The 16762-nt window shown below is 38.7% G+C and overlaps 1 protein-coding gene across 3 annotated transcripts in view; it reads left to right on the top strand.

Moving 5' to 3' along the window:
* The window catches only part of LPIN2 (lipin 2), an 87105-nt gene that overhangs the window by 24376 nt on the left and 45967 nt on the right, over nt 1-16762 (top strand). The window contains exon 1 of one of the 3 annotated variants that reach the window (XM_064577869.1): nt 3481-3990. The exons of the other annotated variants lie outside the window; for them this stretch is intronic. Coding sequence (XP_064433939.1) covers nt 3880-3990 — 111 coding nt within the window. The 5' untranslated portion in view covers nt 3481-3879. Of the gene's footprint in view, nt 1-3480; nt 3991-16762 lie in introns of those variants that run through there. 3 annotated transcript variants of the gene reach the window in all.

Raw genomic sequence — 16762 nt, 5'->3', positions numbered from 1 at the left:
GTGCTCTCTCTCTCTCTGTCAGATAAATAAAATCTTAAAAAAAAAAAAAAAATTTTGCTCTTGGTTTTGAAGAAAGCATATTAGTCCCTTTTGTTTTCATAAGCAAACAGTGAATTATAAGTAATTCCAGATATAGGAAGAAAAACTTCATTGGTGTAGGTAAGAGAGCCATTTGGCTCAAGGAACTCTGCTGTGTGGGTCTCTTTGTCATGAGTGCCCTTGAAAGTGTAGAGATGTACTTGAGTTAATTACTTTACTGTAGACCAGTCATGATAGAGATTATGAATTCATTGTAACTGAGGCTTTAAAAAATATTTTCATGGTGATTTTATACTAATCGAAACTTTTTAATGTTTTTACCTCTTCATTGGTAATTCAGTAGAAATAAGTTGCTATTCCACGGTGTGACCACTGGGGGTGTAGATTATTTTCATTTTTTGTGTTAAAGTCAATATAACTTGTGGCGTAAGTACTTCTATTGAACCAATTTAGCTCAACCTCAGATAAGCAAATCTCAGGTTAGGACGTTTTAAGTTAATCTTTATGTCTTCTTAAGAAGCCCTTTAATACCTGGTCTCATACCTACAGGATTAGTAGTTAAAAAAAAAAAAAAAAGGTGTATTTTACCAGCATCATTATCAGCTGTGGAGTCTGTCCTGATTAGCATTTTAGCTTTGTTTCCTTAAGCTAGACTTTTTGTGGAAAGATTTAAGTCTAGGAAAAACTTCCAAATTCTACTGAACGCTTTTTTTTTTTTTAAGTTGTTAAAGATGCTGTGTAAAAGTAAAAAGTAGTCTTCCTTGATATTCAACCATTTATTATCTTTGGTTGTAGAGAAAAAGTTTGATAGTACAGTAGTGTTTTTCTTTGAAAAACCATATGGATGATTAAGAATTACTGGTTGTAGTTTTAACTTTTATTGACTCAGTCCAAAAAGTGCCACCACTCAAGAGATGGGCCAGAACCAGAATGTCAGCTACCAACTGGGAGTCAGGTGGTCCACAGGTCACCACAGGGGGAAACTGGAGGTGTGTGCGTCTTGCAGAATCAATGTTTGGAAGATGAGCTCATCGTGTCCGGGTCCATGGTGCATGCCCACTTGCAGTCAGAACATTCTGTGAGTCATCAATCCAAACAGTGAAACAGTCAGTACCAAGACTAGCAGGAAATTGAAGTGACTGGCCTAGGGCCTGGTTGTTTTGTAAGAGGCGTTTGAGGTGAAGTTTACCTGAAGAGAGTTCATACCCACCAACCTCTGGCTCTTGCCTCTCTTCTCTTGTTAACCCTTTGTCTTTCCTTCTCGTTGACCTTTATTCTCCTTTCCCTAGCACTTTGTCTTCTGGTCTTAACCTGGCATCATGGGAAGAAAACAGTGAACCAGAAATCGGGTCTAAGTGGGTGACCTTGGACTAACTGCCTGATTTCTTGCTGGGCCTCAGTTTACTCACTTTTTTAAAAAGATTTTATTTATTAGAGAGAGAGCACAGGGGTGGGAGGTTGGGGAAGGAAAAAGAAGGGGGAAAGAATCTCAAGCCGACTCTGCTGAGTGCAGAGCCCGAGGCAGGGTTCGATCTCCCCACCCTGAGATCATGACCTGAGCCGAAACCAAGAGTGGGATGCTCAACCAGCTGAGCCACCCAGGTGCCCCTCAGTTGACTAACTTTTAAAATGGATAAAGTTTTTGTTTTTCTCTTTTCCCTGTATCTTTATCTCTCCACTTGCCTTCTCAACAGTTTTCCCTTTCTCTAGTCATTCCATCTATATATTTTCTCATCTCTTTCAAGTTTTATTTTCGTTGCTTTTCCTTTTCCCCCCTTCCTCATCTTCTTATGTAGTTTCTCCTTAATCTTCTTTCTCGTTCTCTTTTACTTACCTTTCTCCCTGACGTCTTGTTTCTCCTTTTATTATTTTCCTATTGGCAGCACCCCAGTATCAGTTTTTATCTTACTACCATCTGATGCTGGGGATCCAGAACTGCGATAGGACATGGAGGGAAAAGTTTAAATTGTTACACGTTGTGTAATATTTAGACCAAAAAAAAAAAGATCACTTCTCTTTTAAAAGGAGGAATTTGTGTTACCTGATGTATACAGAGTTAGATTACAAGTGCCCATGGGCACTTTCATGTACTCCAGGCTCACATTAATGTCTGGTAGGCTGGGCAGCAAGCAGTATAACATACTGAATGCAAGATAAATTTTTTGCCATTTCTCGTATTGGTGAAATTTGTTTTTAATTCTGCCGTTCAATATTTTTATTATATGTATCTTGGTGGTGTATTGCTGTAGTAAACATTACCAGCCTCCCTTCACTTGGCCAGACATTTGGAAATACTGTCTTTTTGTGATATTTAAAGGTAGAGGAAAAAGTTTAATAATTTGAACATCATTGAATATATGAGGATCAGCTAGTATATTGTTGATGAATTAACTCAGTACTTTTATGGAATGATGAAAAATCCTGTCATCTTCATTTCTTCTTTAGTAGAACTTTGGCTGAATGTCCTTTTTCTCCCCTTGTTCTCAAGATTGTCTCAGGGCCCTAAGGTGGTGCTTTGTCCAATAGAAATATAGTGGGAGTCATAGGGGCACCTGGGTGGCTCAGTCGTTAAATGTCTGCCTTCGGTTCAGGTCATGATCCGGGGTCCTGGGATCGAGCCCCGCGTTGGGCTCCCTGCTCAGTGGGAAGCCTGCTTCTCCCTCTCCCACTCCCCATTTGTGTTACCTCTCTTGCTATGTCTCTCTCTGTCCAATAAATAAATAAAATCTTATAAAAAAATAATAATGGGAGTCATATATGTAATTTTAAATTGCATATAGCAAAAAGAAAAAAACAGGTATAAATTTTAAGAATATATCATATTTAGCTCAGTACATCCAAAATATTATCATTTTAACATGTATGTATAACAAATTAGATTATTTCACATTCCATTTTTATTTTGTGTGTTTTATGTTTACAACACCTGTCAGTTGGTTCTAGCAACATTGCAGATATAGCCACGTTGTAATGAACAGCACAACCCTAGATAGCTGTATTGAATACAGTTTTTAATTAAAAACAATATATTTTGTCCATGTGTGTTAAGTATGTTTTCACGTTTTAGAAAAATTCACTTGAAGTTACTAGATGTTGACTTATGGAAAGATAGAAAGGGAATACCAGGAATATTTGAATTTTACAATGCTGCAGTGTCATACTCTTAAATTGTTCAGTATTTTACTATATGTTAATATTATATAACCGTATTAACAAATAATTTATTATATAACTTTTTCATTATTTACAGGGCTGAGCAGGCTGTCTTCCATCCAGAATTGTGAAAACATTGAGTCATACTGATATGACAAAAAATTGTTACTGAATTCTAGAAAGCATCTATAACCTGCTGTCTTTGGGAAGCTCGTTGATTACTTAGAAAATATATGTACATTATTTTCCCTCAAATGATTAATTTTTTATAAGATTACTTCTCTATATGTATAGTTTTTATTTCTAAAAACAAGGATGTGATTGATTTGGAGAATCATTAACTCAATCCCTGTCCTGTGTGATGGAAGCTGCAGTGACCGTCATGTGATTGGGCAGGACTTGGTACCTATCAGTGTAAACACATGGCACAGCCTGTCCCATGCCCCTCCTTATCTCCTTCAGAGAGAAGGGGTTGAGGCGTTTTGAGCAAATCTTATTGGTAAAGTCGTGTATGTATTGCTTTTTTTTTTTTTTTAAACCATTTCCTTTCAGTTTTAACCATATTACTGTGTCGGCAAACAGTTTGCTCTCAGTTTGTCAGCAGAGCGGCTTTCCGTTTTGATAATTTAGGATTGTAACTTTGTCTCTGAAAAAAGGACATGCTTGATAAGCTAGTTCAGTTTTAAGATGTTTTACTTAGAAGATGATAGTAAAGATGAGGAGGAGGAGAAGGTTCCTGAAGACTCACTAAGTAAAACTGAAGGTGTTTACCATGGAAAGGCCCCTGCTGGTATCCTGGTGAGTTACATGCACCAATGTCCTGTTGACTTTGCTTGCTTGCTCAATCTGGGTAGTACTAAGAGAAGAGGGCTAATGCCTTTTCTTAGGAAAATGTAGCACTATGCTACACCATCTTTCTACTTTTTTCTATTTATTATTTAACAAATAACTTTCTGCCTAGAAAAAAATGAGGTTGCTGCTTTAAACAGAATTTTTTTTAAAACTAGGTTTCAAACTAAACATATCTGGTTTTACATTTTTGCTTCTAAGTGCAGTAGTTGAGGAATAAAAAACATTTTAAAAGTTTTATGGTTTTTACTGTCCTAGCCAAAATTTTTTGAAAACTGAATATTTGAAACTAGCATTTTATTCTGGTAATATGATACAAAAGAGTGACTGCAGTCTTTCTCCTATGATTACAAAAAAAAATATTGTAAGCTTTGCCATGCGGGCAAAATGCAAATTGAGGTTGTTGTTTTTTTTTTTTAATGTAGGACAAGATACAAAATAAATCATATAAAAGTGTTAAGTTCTAGAAGTCAGCATTAAGGAAATAAAATCAGGTAGATTAAGGACAATATAATTTAACTCTACCTGTGGAACCTTTTCCTTCAAAAATCTGAAGTAAATACCATGAGGTAAAGGTATTTCTTAGGAAATTAAGGATGTATGTTTTTATGAAAACAAGTGTAAAACCCGGATAATTTCTAAAATCTGTGGCTCATAATCAGGTTGATTTTAAAGTTATATAAATTTTTGTCACCTTTAAAAATGTTATCACATTTGTATGCTTTTTGCTTTTTGGACTTGTTGATGAAAGTGTACTTGTTCAGGGTTCTCAGGAACCAATGGAACTGAACGTTGTTTGAATATGAAAGGAAGTCAGGTATACAGAGAGAAACAATTTACTTTTCAAATTTCCTTTTTAATAGTGTAGAGTTTATGTATATATGGATTCACCCACATTTGTTGTAAAGGTCAGTGGGGAGAATAATGCATATAGTTGAATCTTTACGAATATATAAAAAATTATTTTATTGAGCAGCACTAATACACACAAACCACCTATCTCAGGAAGAAGTTCTTATGCTTCCTGATACTGGTGTTTTCTAGAGAGAGGTCAACGGGTATTCGATTAGACTGCATTTTATTAACAGTTCCCTTTTATGTTGATGTCAGAACATTGAAGTCCCATGAGTTACCTCCCTGCCCCAAGAGAAACTTTGATTTTTCTGAATGGCTAGTGTTAGGGTGCTAGATTTGGTATCTGCTTAATAAGCTGTACTGATGATGTAAGAGTTAGACTTTATAACGTGTGTGTGTGTGTGTGTGGCAAGGGGGACAGGGAAAAACCTAGTTTTCAGGGTCCAGGTCCTCAGTGACCCTCACACTCCTTACTATTCATATACTGCCTGGGTGAATGTCTCCATCTTAAAGGAGATGATTTTATGGGTTTGGAACATAAATGTATAAATCTCATAATTTAAAAACATGAGAAGACTTTTGTGCTTTGTTAGAAATTAGCAATTGAAAAAGAAGTTTCCATAATTTTTAAACAAGTGAAGATAATCCCTTTATTTGGTAAGGAAAAGGCCCCATTATTTCATATTTCAATATCCTGAAGTTCCAAAATAATCTGCTGGCCTTATTTTCCACTGCTTATTTTAAACTACCTTGATTGCATTTTTAAATTAGAGCAGCATGTACTACAGGAGGGCTTAGCCAAACTTGTAATCCTAGGAAATGCTTCTAGAATCAAGTATTTCTGTGGAGACTCTAGACAGCATCTGGACATTCTTATTAGAGATGAGAACCCATGCACAGAGGCTGTGGGACCTGCTCATGGGGCAGAAGTGAGAACTTGACCTTGTGTCTTCATGTCCTCACCGCTAGCTGCAGGGAACTCCAGGAAGCAAGTGGGCAGTGCTTCTCCATCCTTATCCCTCTGTGCTCTTTCAGAGGACCTGGGCACCAGTGTGGTCAAGTCCAAAAAGCTCATTTTTTTCAGAGAGAATTTTGTATGTTTATGTCATTTATAGTAAGATTTACTAACAAACACGGTAGTAGAAGATAGCAAGTCACCCGATAGGCGGGGCATGTGGCTTAGGGCAGTGTCTTATGCTGAGTTAGGAAATCTTCAGTGGGGGATGAGGAAGCCTCCCCTCAATCCCCCACTCTTAGCACATTTTGTCATTACTTCCTGCTGCCCAAAATCCTAGAATAGCACTAGGTGAATGGGTCCAAAACCAAACACCTTCCTCCAATCCAGCATCAGGAGTGTTCACAAAACTAAATATTTAGTTGCATAGAATTTTATTTCATCTCAGAAATGTGGTGGTGTTACTAGGTAGGCAGTTTGTGGGGAGTAAATTCTCCTAGAATCTTTCTGTTTTCACAACTCATTTGCCTCTTTTAATCCTGATGCCACAGGTGAGCTCAGGAATTTTGTGGAGAGTAGCATAGAGCCTGTGGCCAGAAATATGTTTAGGCTTTTTGAAAATTATTTATTATCCATTTTTATATTTATGCCCCCATCTGTTGTCAGAAATGACTTAGAGACATGCATACACACAACTACTCCCTAATGCTGTAGAGTACATGACTGAACTGTTAATATAAAGAGAACAAAATTCTTTTCATTCAGCAAATATCAATTATGCCACACTGCCACACTGGTTTTGCTAGATACTGACAATTTTTTTTTTTTTTTTTGCACTTACTATTATGTCTGAATTATTTGCTGCTCTGAGTTTGTGAGTAGCACAACTGGACAGATTTCAGCAAATGTCTATAAAAATGCTGCCTCTTGGGGCGCCTGGGTGGCTCAGTCCTTAAGCGACTGTCTTCGGCTCAGGTCATGGTCCCAGGGTCCTGGGATCGAGTCCCACATCGGGTTCCCTGCTCCACGGGAAGCCTGCTTCTCCCTCTCCCACTCCCCCTGCTTGTGTTCCCTCTCTCGTTAGGACTCTGTCAAATAAACAAAATCTTTAAAAAAAAAAAAAAATGCTGCCTCTTTTAGTTTGCCCACATCCTTGTTTCTGATTACATACTCCCAGTTAGCCTAGCTGTTTCACCCAGTTGATTGGGATAATCCCAATATTGCAGGTCTGATCCAGATGCTGGTCAGGCAGTTTTGTGCATAGGAAAAACAAGATGTAATCCCATCACTGTTTTTAGATGACACATGAATCAGGTGTTGGTCCAGTCTACAGGATTTGGACACAACTGCCTGAAAGGATCTAAATAAAAATCTTACCTCTCTTGGGAGAAACGCGTATCTTTTTATATAATGTTTTACATTCACATCTTAGGTATTATTCAAAATCAACCCATTTGTACTGAAGAAAAATTTTAGACAGCAATTCTAGAGTAGATAATTTTTGTTCGTGTTAATACATTCTTATCTAATTGAAAGTAGGGAAAATAATTTTTATTGGTTATTCACTCTTGCTGCTTGTTCTAGAAAAATACTTATCTGTCCCTTCTTTGAAACCTGTTACATAATCTAGAATCATTGTCTGAGCTCTTTTACTTTGCTTAACCTAGAATACTTAGGGAAGATATTTTTCAAAGGGTGGAAATAAAAGTATACTGATCTTAATGTTTAATAGAGTACCATATTAACTCTGATAAAAATCATGTTTAGAACTTTGTATGCCCTTGGTGTACTGTCTTAATCCTAGCTGTATCTATGTAGAAAAGACCTTCATCAGAAATTTGCCTAAAGTGAATCCCAGGAAAACCTGAAGGGAGAGCTGTGTAATCTCCAGAATGTTACTGCATTCTTTTGAGACTTATCTAACTCCACTTGAACTGCAGATAGAGGCTATCGTAAGTTAGAGGTCAAGGGGCAGTAGTTAAGATTATAGAAGTCATCTGTCATCTTTTATAGTCTAACAAAGCATGAAGTCATAACCATTATAGACTGATAATTCAGAACTTATTGGAAAAGGAATTCCTCCTTTCGGGAAAGTGAGGCAGGAGAGGAATAGGAAGTACACGCTTCAATTCTGTTCGTTCCCCGTACAGTGAGTTTTCAAGAGGGGACTGGGCATTGATGCCCTTGCCTGTAGTCCTCAGACACAGCTTGACAAGCTGCCATTTGGGGGTCTCTTGGGGCTTTAAAAAGTACTTGTACTTAGAATCTACGGGCGGTGGCCTTGTCATCAGGATTCCTCAGAACTCCTCAGTGATTCAAGTGGCAGCCAGGGACAATGATACCCAAGTCTGACCAACCCCTGGAACCCTTACTGAACTTCAAATATACACCAAAAACAAAACAAAACAAAAACAAAACAGATTTAACAATTAAAAGGGGGTACTGGAGCCTAAGAATTGTTTTTAGTAGGGCGCCTGGGTGGCTCATTTGGTTAAGCGACTGCCTTCAGCTCAGGTCATGATCCTGGAGTCCCGGGATCGAGTCCCATATCGGGCTCCCTGCTCGGCAGGGAGTCGGCTTCTCCCTCTGACCCTCCCCCCCTCTCATGTGCTTGTTCTCTTTCATTCTCTCTCTCTCAAATAAATAAATAAAATCTTTAAAAAAAAAAAATTAAAAAAAATGTTTTTAGTATAACTACAGGGGTGTCTGGGTGGCTCAGCTGGTTAAGTGTCTGACTCTTAATTTCAGCTCAGGTTATGATCTCAGGGTCCTGGGATTGAGCCCAAGTCAGGCTCCGTGCTCAGTGAGGAGTTGGCTTGGGGATTTCTCTCTCTCTTCCTCTGCCCCTCATGTCCACTGCTCACACTCGCTCGCATGCTCTCTCTAAAATAAATAAATCTTAAAAAAAAAAAAACTAAACTACAGACTTTATTTGTATTTTTTTTCCCCACTAAAGTCATTTTTCTGTTTTGGGATCAAATCCAAAATCCCAGCTTGCTCTTGGTAATGTCATAGTAGTCTGGCAGTGACAGTTCCTCAATCTTTCCTTGTGTTTTGTGACCTTAACACTTTTAGTGAGTACTGGTCAGCTATTTTGTAGAATTTCCCTCAGTTTGAGTTTGTCTGATATTGCCTCCTAATTAGATGGAGGTCATGTATTTTTGGGAAGAATACCACAGACATGATGTCATATTAGGAGTTCCATGATGGCGATATGTTTTATTACTGGTGAAGTTTCCCTGATTCACTTGATTAAGGTGGTATCTGGCAGGTTTCTCTACTGTAAAGTTAATGTTTTTCCTTTTGTAATGAATATTGCAAAATATTGGGGGGAGGGGCGCCTGGGTGGCTCAGTTGGTTAAGCGACTGCCTTCGGCTCAGGTCATGATCCTGGAGTCCCGGGATCGAGTCCCGCATTGGGCTCCCTGCTCGGCAGGGAGTATGCTTCTCCCTCTGACCCTCCCCCCTCTCATGTGCTCTCTCTCATTCTCTCTCTCTCAAATAAATAAATAAAATCTTAAAAATATATATATTGGGGGGAGACTTTGAGAATATACAAACATCCTATTTCTCTTCAAACTTTTGTCCTCTATTTTTAACATCCATTGCATGCCATAGTTATTACTGTGGTATTCTAATAGTGGTTTTCTATCTCCCTCATTCTGTATTATTTGGAATTCATCTTTAAGAGAAAGCTGCCCCTTCTCCCTGCTTATTTATTAACTTATGTCCGTGTGGACTCATGAGTATTTTATCCTGTAGGTAATAATCAAATACTATCACTATTCAGTTGCTCAAATTGTGTTAGCTCTAGCCATTGGGAGCTCTTTCACGTTAGTTCCTGTGTTCCTTTAACCTATCCCTATTTTCTTGATTTTGAACAATTTCATACTTTCTGGCACTATTAGATACTCCAGCATCAACTTGTATTTCCTTGACTCCAGCCCTGGGATTAACTACTTCTCCAAGGAGCCCTGGTTCTTTTTAGTAGAGAATGTTATTTAGAAACCAAGATCTGGGCTCTAGGTGTGCTTGTTGCTTCTACAGTGTCATTGATTCTAGTACTCCTCTTAACAGAGAAAGCTAGGATGTTAAATGTGCATTCTAGCCCAGGTATAAACACATCAATATTTGTGCATCTGTCCATGGAGACTTCTGATTCTAGTCTAATACCACAGGGTTTGTTTTAGCCTTCCCTCTAGGAAATTGTATTTTTAGAAGCTTCCCAGGTATTTATGATTAATCAGACTTGGGGAATGATAGCTTTGGGATATAGATCTGTTAGGTACATTGTGGACCCAAAGGTCTTGTGGCTTTGTTAAGTAGTCTTTGTTGATGAATACTCCCTTTGTTGTTGAATCATCATTGTTTTCTATTCCTGGGTTAGTCATCATTTCTTCTTACACTGAAAAGAATTTCTATGTCACTCCTACCCGTTCTAACTAAGGGAACTCAGCCAGCTAGGAGAGAAAGTCCCCAGTTTTTTGTAGTGGAGTGGGAAGCCAGTTCAGTCTTATGGCCAGCATTTTTACAAAACTTGTCAGAGAAATTGAGTGTACTTGAGGCAGTGTTAGTGGTTTGAATGCACAGGGAGGCCATGTGTATATTAGTATATATACAACCCACTCAAATGACAGAAAGTTCACAATTTCACTAAAGCCAAATTTATTTTAATCCTTGAATTATCTTCTTTTTGATAAGGCAGTCTGCATTCTTTTTCTCTAAAGCACAGCATTCTTTCTAAAGCGGGTACTTGATCTATCAGACTTGACAATAAACCCTTCAGCCTGGGGTTGTCGAGGATGTTTAGACTGTGAACTTTAGGCCCACACGTGCTTGTTAAGTTAGTAGCTGTAAAGTTGGTTAAAGTAGGTGCAGTGACCTTCACATTCTACTGGAGTAATTCATCTGGCACGTTCCTACCTGAACTTAACAGGGTACCGTATGATGGGGGTTGAGGGACTTTCAACCCAAGGACTTAACACAATTGGGACAAGTTTTAAATGTCAACTTAATTCATCAGTGATATTAACTGAGGTTTTGGGGGGGACATGAGAAGAAGATGAATTTAGTTTAACATGTCTTTCCCTAGACCTACAAACTACAGGAACATGTTTATTTGTTCCCAGTCTCATGACTGTTATTTCAACTGTAGAAGAGTCATGATGTCAATTCCTGACATCTAGGTCAGTGAGTAAATAGAACTTCAAATAAAGTCAGAATGTTTCTTTTTTTTTTTTTTTTTTTTAAGATTTTATTTATTTATTTGAGAGAGAGAATGAGAGAGCATGAGAGGGGGAGGGTCAGAGGGAGAAGCAGACCCCTGCCGAGCAGGGAGCCCGATGCGGGACTCGATCCCGGGACTCCAGGATCATGACCTGAGCTGAAGGCAGTCGCTTAACCAACTGAGCCACCCAGGCACCCCTAAAGTCAGAATGTTTCAAAGGAAATTGTATCCTACCAGTGTGTGGACTAAAGTGATAGTCATCATTGAAAATACAGCATATGGTTTCCTTAGAAACCTGCTGAGATTGTTTGCTTTTCATATGTGAAAGTGAGCGTAACAATCAAATTTCCTGTTTTATCTTAGAGTTGCTTATAGTTATCAGTGATCACCACCAAAATAGGTTAGCCACAGTTGTCTTATCCTAGAAAGTTTAGGATGAGAACATCTTCCTTAAAACATATTTATAACAATTGGGGCGCCTGGGTGGCTTAGTCGTTAAGCGTCTGCCTTCGGCTCAGGTCATGATCCCAGGGTCTTGGGATCGAGCCCTGCATCAGGTTCCCTGCTCGCCGGGAAACCTGCTTCTCCCTCCCCCAGTCCCCCTGCTTGTGTTCCCTCTCTCTCTGTCTCTCTCTGTCAAATAAATAAATTTTAAAAATTAAAAAAAAAATTAAACATTTATGACTATAATGTAGTCATACCTTTAGGGCTACTCATAATAGAAAGCTTAACATTTTTCATGTATGATAGCATGTGGAAGAATCCTCATGGCCTTCTAAAAGCATTTATGAAATTCCTACTTACACATGGCCTTGAAAATTACTAAACTTAGCATTAGTGTTTTTAGGAGCTTATGGTCGGTCCCAAGATACAGTAAAAAGCCTGGGCATTTGAGACAGACATATATATCTGAGCTTTTGTCTGTGAATCACAGTGTAACTATTTGGCTCTATGTAAATTGCTTTGTCTCCATGTAAGTTGAGCCCCAGTTTTCTTGCTACTACAATGCATATGGCATTTACCTCACCTAATTGTGAAGATATTTAATCTTCACAATGATGAGGTATATAAAATAGCATTTGGAAGGGATAAATGTTTTGCCCTCTTCTCTTTTTCCCCCCATCACTTTCGCATGGCTAACACTAGGAAGAATATGGAGCAAAACATCTGAATTGTAGGTTAGGTTATATGTGTTTTTTCAAGGATATGCATAGCTTAAAAAGTTATAGTGTGAGTAATTAAAGAGTTTGAATTTTCACCCGTGTAAGTGAATCTCTATTTTAAGTAACTCCCACATATGAAAAGCCAAACTTGTAAAACAATTAAGTTATTACCACTTTGTAAAATAATTTAAAGGATTTATTTTAATAGCAAACTTCTCCCAGGACGCCAAAGATATTTTAAAAACAATAGCTGCAAAATCAGCCTTGCAAAAATACATCTAAAGCAGTCCCATTCCTAAGTTATTTACCCAGTGAAATGAAATTATGTTCACACAAAAGCCTGTATACAAACGTTTTTGATGGCTTTATTTGTAATCGCCAAAAACTGGAAACAAGCCAGATGTCTTTCAGCTGGTAGATGAATAAACAAACTTTGGAACATCTGAGTAGTGGGATACTATGTACTTAACACCAGGAGACAAAATGCTGATACCTGCCACAATACTGATTAATTTCAAATGCATTATGCTAGGTGAGAGAAGCCATATTCAGAAGGCTACATACTATATAGTTTCATTTATGTGACATTCTAGAAAAGACAAGGATTATAGAGACAGAAAACAGATCAGTGGTTGGCAGGGGATGGGGGAAAAGCATGGACTACAGAGGGGCAGGGGGGCATTTTGGGAAAGGATCTAGTTCTATATTTTGATTATGGTGGTTATTACGTGATTGCATGGTTAAAACTGTACACTAGAAAAGGGTTAATTTTAGTCTATGTAGAGTACACCTTCATTCTTTTTTTTAAGATTTTATTTATTTGACAGAGACACAGTGAGAGAACACAAGCAGGGGGTAGTGGGAGAGGGAGAAACAGGCTTCCCGCAGAATAGGGAGCCCGATACGGGACTGGATCCCAGGATCCCAGGATCACGACCCGAGCCAAAGGCAGACGCTTAACGACTGAGCCATCCAGGCGCCCCAGTACACCTTCATTCTTTAAAAAAAGAATTGATTTTGAATAGGTCAAGGTATAGCTATTTGAAATTTTAAAATTGCATTTCATAGCAGACTTGGCATGAACATTTAGCCAGAAGTTTGTATATGCTGATAGGTATAACCATTAAACTAATGTTGACTAAGTAATAGTTTAAATGTCTTTCATTATTAACTATAAATGGAATCTTAAACTCATTACATTTCTTAATGATTTCACTTCTGTGTTTCTCTCTAGTCTCCAGTCAGGTTAAATGTTCTTGTAACATAATCTGTCACCTCATATACGAGTAGATTGGGCATATTTTAGGGCATATTTATGACAGGAAAAAGCATGAACTAAATTATCAGAGACTGCCTTCGTTTCAAGCATTATTCTGTAATTTGGGAAACAAGGGGAGAAGTGACGAAGAGAAATACAAGAACTGTTAAATTTTATAGAGCTGCAATAGTCTGAAACGATTCTGGTCACAGGAATGATACGAGGGTTGAGGCAAGTAGTTAGGGCCCATCTTTCCTAGTGTGCTGCTAGCCCCTTTAGGATCTACGCAAGGAACACGTACTTCATTATGCGTAGTGAATTCTAAAGATACGTGTAAAATTGAACATTTAGTTTTCCTTGCTCTGTGCCAATTCTGTTGCTTTAAAAGGTGAATATTTTGTTAAATTGCTGAGCATTAGGAAAATGAAACTGTTGCTACCAGCTATTTACCTTGAAGGCTGTGCCTTAGAGAATTCTAATGTTGGGCATTTTCATGTAAGTAGACTCCCTAGTAGGAAATGATAACCTAAGTTCTGTTTCACCCTGTTTTCTATAATAGTCTTTGGTCATGGTATGATCATTGTCACCTTCTGCCTTACCTCAGCTTCAGCTGACTTCTGCATACTGACTTCCCCTGACAGACCAGCCAGTGGTCTCTTCTACAAGTTGCTCTGGGGCTGCGCTGTGTTCTTCAGAGTGATCTGCACAGATGTTATTTGTTCTCACGGGGATATTTTTAGATTTACCCATTGAAGGTGGGTGTCATTTTTAATTGTCACTCACATACACCAGATTTATGCAAGTTTTTTTCGGTGAAGTCTTAACTAGCATCTGGAGAAAAGCATTGGTTTCAGAATATCTGAGCATTGGTGTTGAAACATTGGGTTGGCCCCCACTATTCTTGGCACTTTTCTTAATGTGTGGCTATGTGTATATATACACACATATCTTCATTTACTTCTTGAATTTCTCTCTTATTTAGGTTACAGTACAAAACATTGTGTATATTTCTCTCTCTCCTTGCTGATTCTGTTCACTGGATCTTGCATTCATTGATTCATACATTTGTTGGTCCAAAAATACTCATTAAAAACCTCTCATTGCTAGGCATTGTGCCAGGTTTTGGGGAGACCGTGAAGCATACAACCCATCTTTCTTTGTCAGAACTTTGGAGGTGGGCTACTGTGGTGAGTGCCTTTGTGCTGTGGTAGGGAAAGGGCAGGGCGGGGCTCCCTGGACGCACCTAGCCACAGACCCCTTGCTGCCTGCGGCTTTCTTAACCATTTAGAGCCCATGCCTCCTTGCCCCATCTCTTTTTCATCTTCTTTTGGATTGTGCTCTGTGTGGGCATACTTTATTCCCATCTCTTCCCATCTCTTCTTTCTTATGAAATATTAGATTAACAGCCAACAGTAGTAGCTGGATAGATTGAGAAGAAAACTTAGTTTGGATTTTGGAGGATTGTCCAAAAAATTATTAGGCCAGTAACTGGGGTGGAAAGTAGGGAATTGATAGTTTTTGAACATTAAATAGGGGACACAGTCCTTCCTTCAGTTGTACCTGCTGAAAAGTCAAAGCAAATATTCTAGTAAAACTGGGGACCACCACTTGGGAAAAAAATGTATCTTGCTGTGGCGGCAAAGTGTCTTCCCTTTTTTCAACCTTACTCAGCCCAAGATAATTGTTCATCCACTTTGCAGCTAGTGAGCATGATGAAATCACAGAGAAGTGAGCTCAGTAAGCAGAAATCTGTGCTTGCAAACTTCCTTGAAGAGAATATGTCGTGACAGATTAGAAATCTGAATTTATCAACTCACCGGCCAAAACTTAAGGCCAGCCTCATGTTTTCTCATTAAAAAAAAAAAAAAAAAACCCAAACTTAAAAAAAAAAAATGTCAAATCACTATGTTGTACACCTGAAATTAATGTAAGCTTGTGTGTCAACTGTACTTTAAAAAAAAAAAAGTTCTGAGTTGTTCAGGGGAAGAAGGCTTTCACTAGTTTTCTCAGGGTGTTTTTTTGGTGGTGGGGAGGGCAGGTTGTAGAGTTCCAAGTGGCTTTATCAGGTCAGAATCAGTATCCACCTAGCTGTATTTAAGTCCTTTGTTGGTAAACATCAGAAATGGACACTGAACCAGCCAAGCAAACAAAGAAACTTACGACCATTCATGAGTCAGAGAAGTGATGAGAGGGCAAGGTGTGGGGCTCTGTGGCATCTCAGTGTCTTGAGCTGGTGGGCCTTCTGGATTATTGCTCAGGTAGCTCAGCCCAGCTAGATTCTTGTTGCTTTGGCTCTCTATACACACTTTGTCTGGGTCAGAGGTCTCCCTACCCCATCAGTCAGCTGGTGCCAAGGTCTAAGTCCCAAAGCCCAGATATGGTTACTAGGGATTTATTTACCCCTTTGTTTGGAGGGTTTTCTGAAAGATGAAATCATTGTGATCCAGGGAGCCTTATAATTACCCTCTGATCTAGCTGTTGCATCATGGATCTGTTCAAATTCCAAAGCAGGAATATCGGGTCAGAAAATTTCCTCTTCTCACCTATCTATCCTGAAGGTTGATGTTGAATAGTATTGGGTTAAAATTAAGGAAGGAACTGCTAGGAGAGCAATCTTCCCAGATCAGAATTTTTATAAATGAGGGGTACCTGACTGGCTCAGTTGGTAGAGCATGCGACTCTTGATCTCGGGGTCTTAAGTTGGAGCCCCACATTGGGTGTAGAGATTACCAAAAAAATAAAATCTTAAAATTTTTTTAGAGAACCACTGCCAGTCTAGAATTCAAGTCTTATGAAATGATCAGGTCAGCTATTTATTAGAATATACGAAATTCAAGGTCTATTTAGTTTGGGTTACACGTCAAGGTAATAGATACGCCTTAAAGGACAGGATACTCGGTTTTCCCAAGCTGAATCAGGACTGGGAGGACAAAGTTCATGCAGTAGAGACTGAGTTAGTTCCCAAACCTGGATGCCTATTAGAATCATGGAGAACCGATCCTTAAGACCCCACTTTCAGTTTTTTATGTCTGGATTGGGGTCCGGGAATCTACATTCTTCAGCACCAAAACTTGATTCTGTTACAGGTGGTCAGAGGACTACTCTTTGGAAATAGTAACCTTGCAGTGTGGTCCTTGTCAGTTTTCTTCGCTTAGCAGGGAAAAAAGTTGGTTAGACCTAAAACAGTCCGTGACTGTGCCTTCAAACAAGGGAGGTGATAGGGTTGTTCTTCTCTAGAAAGACACCTCAGAACCTACAGGGAA

Source organism: Mirounga angustirostris, unplaced genomic scaffold, assembly GCF_029215605.1.
Source record: "Mirounga angustirostris isolate CCGP_5_RB_7025 unplaced genomic scaffold, mMirAng1.0.hap1 SCAF_14, whole genome shotgun sequence".
NCBI lineage: Eukaryota > Metazoa > Chordata > Mammalia > Carnivora > Phocidae > Mirounga > Mirounga angustirostris.
The sequence above is the reverse complement of the archived record's forward strand: the minus strand, read 5'-3'. Positions and strand labels throughout refer to the sequence as shown.